Genomic DNA, 9,808 nt, shown 5'->3' on the forward strand with positions numbered 1-9,808 from the left:
GGCCTAGCTTTGACTGAAAGTTGCCATTTAGTTTGAGGTTGTCTGTCAGTATGAGGCGTAAAGAGGTGACCATGTAAGTGAAGAAGATAACGATGTTTAACGTGATGATGTCTGTTCACAGTGTCTCTGTCAGTGTGTGTGTGTGTGTGTGTGTGTGTGTGTGTGTGACCGTGGCTGACCCCTCTCTTCTCGTCTCTTCAGCTCAAGACGACCAAACGAGTGTATTACTTCTGTGCCCAGGACAGCCTGAACGCACAGCTGTGGATGGACAGTGTTCAGAGCTGCTTGTCAGATGCCTAGAGTGGAGGCTGGACTCTTTACAGGAGCGATGCAACCAGGAACGACTGAGCGGCGCCTGATGGACATCTCTGCCAGCCAATCCCAGCGGAGTGGGGAGGGGAAGGGGCCTTTCACCACTTACAGCTCTGTTCTGTTCGCTAGTGTTGAACTAATAACCTGCGTCACGTTTCAGTGTTTTTGTTATAAAAAAAAAACGAAAAAGAAAAAAAAAAAAAAACAAAGTTGTCCCTGAAGAACCACTCGCTGTCGTCTCACCACATAGCTACAGCCTCTCACCTCCCTGACAGTCTGACCACTATGTGCGCTGGATGTCTGTATGCACAGAAACAATGCATATTAAAGCACGTTGTTGCATTTCTTGTGAGGCGTCTTGCAGCTTGGACCAGCATGAAGATCTTTCCAGAACCCTCCACCTTTAAACCACGACCCGTTCTCCTTCCTACTAACCACGGTCGCCCTTTAAAACACTCCGGGGAGGAATGAGAGAGGAGCAGCCCGTAACCCCCAGCAACACACACGACTCGAGAGACGGCTCTGGAGGAGAATCTAAAAAGACCGACTGATGGGTTGACGGACCAAAAAAAAACAACCCTGAGGAGCTAACGGTCCTCGGCGGTCTCTGCTCTCTTTGCCTCTCACTGCCTGGTGTAGCCTGTTGGCAGTGTATTCAGAAGAAGTCTCAGTGGACTGTGACGCTGCAACTGCATGAGGAGGGAGGGGGGACTCCTCAGCGGCTCATGAAGGATTTCCTTTTCCTTTTTTCTTTTTTTTTTTCTTTTCTAAAATCTCAAATTTATACCGGAAAGCGATCAATGCTCATCGACGATGATGATGACGACAACGACGACGATGATGATGATGATGATGACGATATACTGTGAAAGCCATGAATCAGTCGTAGAGATCAAAGCAGGAGGAGCCAGTGGGAGATTAGAATCTGTCAGGTATTGAGTGTGTCGGTGAACTTTCACTGAGAGTGTTTACAAAGTAGATAAAACTTCCCTCACTAAGCTCAACTCGGCTCTGACCCCCCACCCCCGCACCCCCCACGTGTTTTTAATCAACCACTGTTAACATTCAGATTTTTAAGGGATGCTGAAGGAGAAAGGACGGATTTATTTTGTTGTGATGATCTGGAAGGAAGGAAGGGAATTAAAGAGGAACGGAATGATATTATGGGATGCTTCAGAGAGACTATAGTTTTTAAAGATGGACACTGTGTCGTTCTGACAGGATGTTTGTTAAAGGAAAATTGCAGCATTTTTCAACCCGAGTCTCTCTCATTATTGTGTCCATGTGACTCTGGGACATACTGAATTTACACTCTCCACCTCCGTTGTTGGAAGCGTAAACAACAAAGTGACACATATCAGTGAAAGCAGAGTGAGACAGCAGCAGCTTTCATATACATTTAGATTTAAATTAAACCCTTTCAGTAATGACAGTAAACGCATAGATTAGCCTCCTGGATTAGCTTTTATGGCTAACTGCAAGCTTGGTAAACATGTATCAGCTGGTTTAATAAACTAGCCGTTTGATTAGCTAGCTGACTAGCATCTGCAAAGATCAACTCCTATTGCTTATCATTTCATGTGTAGCAAGATTCTACGTCATCAGAGGGAAATGGATACAAGGCTTTGTATGTTTTCTTGACTTAGAAAACAAACCTGTCGTTTGCTACTTCTTCTCCAGCATGTACACACACTGAATCAGCTGCCACAGCCTACATGTAAACAAACAGACACATGTAAACAAACCGACACATGTAAACAAACAGACACATGTAAACAAACAGACACATGTAAACAAACAGACACATGTAAACCGGCAAACGAGCAGGGAGCTAGCTTGGTTAGCTGTGTAGTTGCACTAGAATAAATCACTATGCAGTTAGCGACAATAGCTAATCCAGGCGGCTAATTTCAGTGTTTACTCTTGTTTGCTTCAGGAGGTTTGCCCTGGATACGTAATCACATATCACTGTCCCGGAAAAAAACATGGTTCATGCATTTCTTCAAATGGAAGCAGCGGGTGCAACGTTAATATGAGCCACAGTTAAAATGAACAGTTATGAGAATAAGAGCTAAATTGAAAAATACCATAATTTCCTGTTAATGATGCTGGAACAGGTGAAGTCAGGTTCCATCACACACATCACGTGTCCTCAGTGTCCAGATACGAGTCTGAAGCTGTTCACACTGAACCTGTTTCAGAGTCGTGTCGACAGCAGTGTCTCACTTTAGCGCCTGTCACCTTCAGTGCTGAAACCTGTACATAGACCAGTTTATATCTGTTAGAGTTGTAGAGAAACAGTACGTTTAGCTGGAAGGTTTCAAACATCGTTTTTTGTTTTTTTTGTTTTTTTTATGGTTTGTCATTATGCCCCACCCCCCACACCCCCCCACACCCCCCCCCACACCTCCCAACCTCCACCCCACCTCTATTCACCCTCCTCCTCCAGAAACAGAAACCACTCAAGACCCACACTTGTTAACACAAACCCTGCTATGTAAAATATGGTTCTACTGCTGTCTTGTTGAACATAAAATTTGAAATTGTAGATTTTTTTTGTCTAATAACTCCTTTGTATATACTACTCCAGATTTGTATGTAACGTTTATGGTAGTAATTTATTTAACTTGTCTCCTCCGTAAGAAAGTTCCACCACTTTATTTTTAAATTAGGAATTCAATGTGCCATTTGTTTATTTCTGTATTAATGTGACTAATGGGTTTTGTTTTTTTGTTTTTTTTCTTTTTGTTTTTGAAGAAAATGTACAAGTAAACCCTCATTGTATTTTTTTTTTCTTTTTTTTCTTTGTAAACACGGTTGTCCTTACTCAACACCAACCGTTAATGCAAGAGTGGAAATGGTGTGTTAGTGGAAGAGTAAAAGCCTCTGGGGTGGTTTTTAAAGGCTGGTTGGATTTTACTGTGTTGGTTTCTGGACGTAGATTACAGTCAAATAAATCTGAACGGTCAAATGTCTTACTGGTGCTGGGTTCTGCTGACTGGCCTGCTGTTAGCTTAACAGACTCCTTTTGGGCTAATTAGTCCGTGACGAGATGGGACACTGTAATAAGTAAGGCTGCCTAAATGAAGTGTGTAACAGGTGAAGTCAAAAGTAGTTCAATATTTGGTTGTTAACACTATAAATCATAAATAAACAATTACATCAAGTTAATGCTTACTACTCAGTAATCTTACTAATTAGTTACTACCATTTATAACTGGCAAAAGGAGCCTTATAGTAAAATGTAAAACACATCATTTATTAATCACTTACAATAAGACTCCTTTTACTAGTAGTATGAGTAGTAAGCATTAACTTGATCTTGCCAAATAGTGAGCCTGCATCACTGTATGAAAACTGTTATAACTTGAATTGTTTATTTATGATTTACAAAGTGTTAACAGAATTAATAACCTCATTATAAACCATTTATAAATCCTTAATAAGGGTAGTCTTATTGTAAAGTGGTACCAAGATATTAATCAAAGATGCTAAAATTTTGGTAACATGAGTCAACATGGTTTTATTAAAAAAAACAAACATTTAATACCAGGTAAACCAGTGATGTCACGGTGTACTGACACACCCAGGAGTACACTTCTACATCACTGTAGAAATGTCAAAATCAGAGCTGCAACTAACAGTTACCTTATCAATTTATTAATTTGTTCAGTGTGTAAAATGTCAGAGTTCAAAGTGATGTCTTCAAATGTTCAAATTTAAGAAACGAGAACTGGAAAATTTGTAGCATTTTTTGCTTGAAAGGGATTGAAAACGATTTTAATCAATTAGCAAAAGATCATCAAGGTTTTGGTTAAGTTGCTCTTTAAGTTCACTGTAAAGTAACAATATGCTGCTAAAACTAATTGATCCACATTTTAGCTGCTTGTTCTAATGCCAGAGCGGAAAGACATCATTTTGAGTGGTTATTGTTCCTAATCAATTGTATTGATGAGCATGACAACAATGTTAAAACAAGGTGTATAGTTGAAGTATCTGTGTGGCATCCTGTCGTGTATTAACTACTCAGCATCCATCATCAGTTTGCTGGAGACGTCCACAACATTATGATTCTTACTCGGTTTGACCTTGTGCACCTTAAAATAATCTTCCCCCGAGCAGCAGATGGACCAAAGTGACAGCAGGAGTCTCTGCAGCAGCCAGAACTCGCCTGAGTGAAGTGACTGTAGTCCACATCCAGTCAGACCCAGCTCATCTTTTCACTCTAGTTTACTCATCTCTCTGTGGTAATTCTACAACAGTCAACGGCTAAATTAACCACAGCAATATGACATAATCCTTTTTATTTATTTGGTTTTTTTAAATTAGAAATGACATTCTGAGCCGGGTTATGTTGTCAATCATGTCAATATAGTTTTTAGAATCCAAATAAAAACTGTGGGTTTAAATGTTCATCTGTGACGTCTGTTTATTGTTGACTAATTTCATCAGGTTTCACACAACACATACGTTTCTATTTTTCTAGATGTTCATAACATATCAGTTATTGTGGAGTGATACATATTGTGATGGTTCCTCCTGTCCCTGTGATGGGGCTACACGGTTCACACACATGAATCAGCTGGTTTTAAAGGATCAAACCACTGTTTGTGCCATAACTTAGAACTATAATGATAATCAACTATATAATAAAGCAATAGGCTTATCACATTAGAGGGAGTGATGTACTGAATAGCAGCACGGCTGTGAATCGAGCATGATATTGCTTTTATACAACAGTTCTACAGAACTCCTGAGCAGGATGTGCAAAAGATCACAGTACAGACAATATCGGTTCTGTGCAGGAATAATACTCCAAGGTGTTACTGTAATGTGGTTGTTGATGAGGCCAGATACCCCTGGTGGAAAAACACACCAGCATTCACCCCTGTTTTGCTTCTTTGCCGTTGAACGTGGTTTGTTGTCGGAGCGGTCCTTTGGGATGGAGATAAAGGTCGCTTTCTAGGCGCTAGGTGGTTTGTCGGGAGCTGCAGCGTTACTTCAAGCTCAGGAGGAAGCTCTTCTTCTCCATTGGAGTGAGGGCAGACCAGACCAGCCCAGTTCCCTTCAACATAACCGAGTACCTCAATTTGCGAAAAAAACAATTCACAAAGTTTCTCAAGGTTTACAAAGGACACGACGTACCTGGACAAGCCATTTACCACAGAACCTTCCAGCTACTGGATCGCTGGCCCTGCGAGTGGCTTTAGCTGCTTCGATGGTGGGGAGTCGCCCAATCAGCTACGTGCCGCAGACAGGGTACGCCCCCTCCAGTTAACAGCAGCCAATCCCGAAGCGGAGCCCGCACAGTTCACTTTGCATAGAAAACAACAGGAAACAGGTATGAGTACATGGGGAGGAGAATAGGTCACTGAGGCCGTTACAACAACTATTACAGATCTCTACTTCAAGTGTAATAAAAAGTAAATGACCAATAAGAACTTTAACCAACCACCTGTTCAACAAGCAACAAACGCAGAAGAGATATTCTCATCTGTTTCCTCCACCGTCTTTTACACAACATCACGCTGGTTAAGCTAACAGCTAGGAAAGCTATAATGAAAGCTCTTTAAGTCTTACTGATTGTCTTAGTTCACCATGAACCTTAAAATGTCACAGATTGTTGTAAACTGAGCAACTGGCTGAGACAAACCAGAACAATCAATTCACATCTTGTTTTGAATTTATTCTTTCAAACAAAAAAACAGTAAGTGTGAGCTGGATCAATAAGGATATTGATGAGATTAATCAACTATTCAATAAAATAGTCGATAAATTAATGGATAGAAAAATAGTCCATAGTGCACTAAGCTGCAGCTGTGTGGAGGAAACACCTTGTTGATGAGAGAGGTCAGAGAAGAATGGAGAGACTGATTGGAGCTGACAGAAAGCCTACAGTTACTCAGATAATATCTATATATATATATATATATATTTTTTTTTTTTAACATTAGGACCACCAGCATTCTAGCTCCCATAGGTGCTACAATGAGCTGCCAGACCATCATATATAACTAAAAAATTCCAGGGAAATTTTGAGTGCCACGGGGGCTACTGCCGGGATGAGTACATGATTTATTTCCAGTGTTCAAAAGTCACCCTGATCATATTCTGGTTTTGAGAAATGTCTTGATATAAAAGACTCTGATATAAAACAATGTCACATCCCTCCATCATGTATTATGTGGGAAATATCTCATATTCTGTGTTGTTTTTTTTAATAAAACAAGAGGCAACATGTCTTCAAACTGGCATTTAAAGGGTTAAAATCCTGAAAACTAATACACATTTGGTAGGTTTGAGCAGAACTGAAGTGGTTTAAGAGATTTATGCAAAAAAAAGCAGAAAAAAATATTGATATATGATGATTTTATAGCATTTTCTTTGTGTGTCCTTTTTTGGATGCGAGGAACCCCAGAGGGTACAAAATGTGTTACCAGTGTATAATAGACCTGTAACCGTAACTGACATTAGATTTTAAAAATATGTCAAAAAAGACACTTTCTTCCAGAAATCCATAGAAAAGTAAAGAAAATGTCCAAAAAAGGACAGAGGGACCCCTGAGGGTTAATAAATCCCATGAACCGCTATTTAAATTACCACTATTATGTTTTTTTCTGTGCTAAATTTAACATTACTTGGGATTACTGTGTTATTGTGTACGGATAAGACAGTCAAATTGCTTAGTCGTGTTGTCAATATAACAGTGTCTCTGGAGGGATGTTCTGATGTAAACTATGGCTAAAGTTTTGATGACACTTATTGTAAATTGTAAGTTACACCTTAGTGTATGTGGGAGATTGATTGCAAGAGACTGGACAAGATTCACATTTACGCTTTTACTGTTTGTACTGTAATTTGTTGACAGACCATGTCATTGTGATACAGAAACGCCTCTTCTGCCTCTTCCTCTGTTTTGCCTCCCAACTCCTCCTCCACGCAGCCTCACTCCTCTTCCTCTTCTTCTTCTCTCTGGCTGTTGACCCTGTTCAATTACTTGTCCTTCCATTGTGAGACATTGTAACATTGTAACATTGTGTTGTGCTCCGGCTATATATATATATATATATATATATATATATATATATATACTTACCAGTTGGTTCATGATATGCACCTTTGAGAATTTCAGAAAATTTTTATGCCTTACTATACTGTGACGTTTTGTGCCTGATTATACTATGACGTTTTTTTGTCATTTTTATGCCTTAGCATAAAAATGACAAAAAAACGTCATAGTATAGTATGGCATAAAATGTCAAAAATACATCATGGTATATTAAGGCATAAATGGTTATAAAAACGTCATAGTTTGGTAAGGAATGAAACGGCATAGTATAATAAGGCATAAAAATGCCACAAAACGTCATAGTCCAGTATGGCATAAAACTGTCAAAGAACGTCATAGTATAGTATGGCATAAAAATGCCTAAAAACGACATAGTATAGTATGGCATAAAATGTCAAAAATACATCATAGTATATTAAGGCATAAATGGTTATAAAAACATCATAGTATGGTAAGGAATGAAACGGCATAGTATAATAAGGCATAAAAATGCCAAAAAACGTCATAGTATAGTATGGCATAAAATGTCAAAAATACATTATATAAAATCTTTTTTTTTAAGTATTTTTATGCCTTTATTGGACAGTATAGGGGAGAGAGACAGGAAAGGGGGAGGCAGAAAGAGAGGGACTGACAAGCAGCGAAAGACCATCCGATGCGGGATTCGTACCGGGGCTGACTGCAGCGAGGATTGTAGCCTCTCACATGGGGCGCCTACTTAGACCACTACGCCACACTACTCCGCTATCTCATAGTACATTAAGGGATAAATGGTCATAAAACCGGAATAGTATGGTAGGGAATGAAACGACATAGTATAATAAGGCATAAAAATGCCAAAAAACGTCATAGTATAGTATGTTAAAAAAACCTAAAAACGTCATAGTATAGTATGGCATAAAATGTCAAAAATAGATCATAGTATATTAAGGCATAAATGGTTATAAAAACATCATAGTATGGTAAGGAATGAAACGGCATAGTATAATATGCCATACTTTACTATGACGTTTTTAGGCATTTTTATAACATACTGGACTATGACGTTTTTTGGCATTTTTATGCCTTATTATACTATGTCGTTTATTATGCTTTGACTTTTTTGCCTTATTGTACTATTATGCCTTACTATACTATGACTTTTATTATACCATAATATACTATGACTTTATTTTCCTTCCTATAATATTATTCCTTACTACACTATGACTGTTTTATGCCTTACTATGCTATGTCATTTATTGCCTTACTATACTGTCTTTTTATGACTTACTACACTATTACATTGTTATGACTCACTATACTATGACTTATGATATACATATATATATATATACATGACATATTTGTCCCTATATCATATCATATACTAAAATACATGTTTCTGTTAGCTAGACATACTGTATATGTCAATATATGACATTGTTCATATTTCTAACAGGTTTCATATGTAATCTTTACATTTAGACACTATATTGTATATACATATATGATTTTCCTTCATATATGCCATATATGGAAATTAAATTAAACACATGTATATACACTGTTGCTCATAAAGTTGGAATAAAAGTATTTTTTACCTCTTTCCATGAAATGATTGTGACAATGTGATTTATTTCATTTCACCTGGGTAATTGGGAAACATAATGTAATCATTGCACCTGGTCAAAAGTGATTACTGATGCACTTAAATAGGAATAAACAGAGGATTGTGTCTGAAAACAAAATGATTCCAACTTTATGGGCAACAGTGTATATTATATTTGTGTATGGGCATTTCTGAATGTAAATTCAGATCTTATATGTTTATAAACCGTTTTGTTGATGGCAATAAAAGGCCAATCCCTTTGTTTTAGAGGGGTGGCGGGGTTGTTGGCAACACCTCACCATCTTCTAATGGCGACTTCCAGCAGGATATTGCTCCACGTCATCACAAACCTGTTTCATAAACATGATAGTGAATCCAGTAGTAGACCACCTTTGGGATGTGGGAGAACATGAGATTGGCAGCATGAATGTGACGCAGTCATGTCAACATGGAGCGGAGTCTCAGCGGAAATGTTTCCAACATCTTGTTGAATTCATAACGTGAAGAACTGAACCAGTGTTAGTAAATTGTTCCTAATAAAGTGCTCATTCAGTATATTTGCTGTGATGATCAGCAGTTGCAAGTCGGGGCTGCAATAACTCTCCTCAGGTGGTGCATTCAAGGACACTCCAACATTTCCTCCATCAAAGTGCCAAAAAATGAATGAATGAATAAAGCAGTGCTTTCTTCAATGGAACTGATTCCATATAAAGTGAATTTTAAGTTTCAGCAAGTTGCAACATGTTGCCTGGAAGTTCAAAGGTTAAAATAAAACCCGAGTAAAAGTTTTGGAAAATGATCAACAGTAATATGAAGTACTCACAGTTTGTAGTTTA

The 9,808-nt window shown here is 38.3% G+C and overlaps 1 protein-coding gene and 1 long non-coding RNA gene across 6 annotated transcripts in view; one reads left to right on the forward strand and one right to left on the reverse strand.

Annotated features, from left to right (window-relative positions):
* Positions 1-4,725, forward strand: part of sbf1 (SET binding factor 1) — a 66,711-nt gene extending 61,986 nt beyond the window's left edge. For all 5 annotated transcript variants that reach the window (XM_056367081.1, XM_056367083.1, XM_056367082.1 and 2 more), the window contains one exon: positions 202-4,725. In XM_056367081.1, coding sequence (XP_056223056.1) covers positions 202-300 — 99 coding nt within the window. In that variant the 3' untranslated portion in view covers positions 301-4,725. The remainder of the gene's footprint in view (positions 1-201) is intronic.
* A 300-nt stretch (positions 4,726-5,025) lies between these two features.
* LOC130163171 (uncharacterized) lies at positions 5,026-5,547 on the reverse strand. Its single transcript, XR_008826407.1, has 2 exons — positions 5,458-5,547; positions 5,026-5,377 (listed from the first exon to the last, which is right to left on the reverse strand). It is a non-coding gene; the product is annotated as an uncharacterized LOC130163171 (long non-coding RNA).
* Between the last annotated feature and the right edge of the window lie 4,261 nt (positions 5,548-9,808).

Source organism: Seriola aureovittata, chromosome 22 (genome assembly GCF_021018895.1).
Source record: "Seriola aureovittata isolate HTS-2021-v1 ecotype China chromosome 22, ASM2101889v1, whole genome shotgun sequence".
NCBI lineage: Eukaryota > Metazoa > Chordata > Actinopteri > Carangiformes > Carangidae > Seriola > Seriola aureovittata.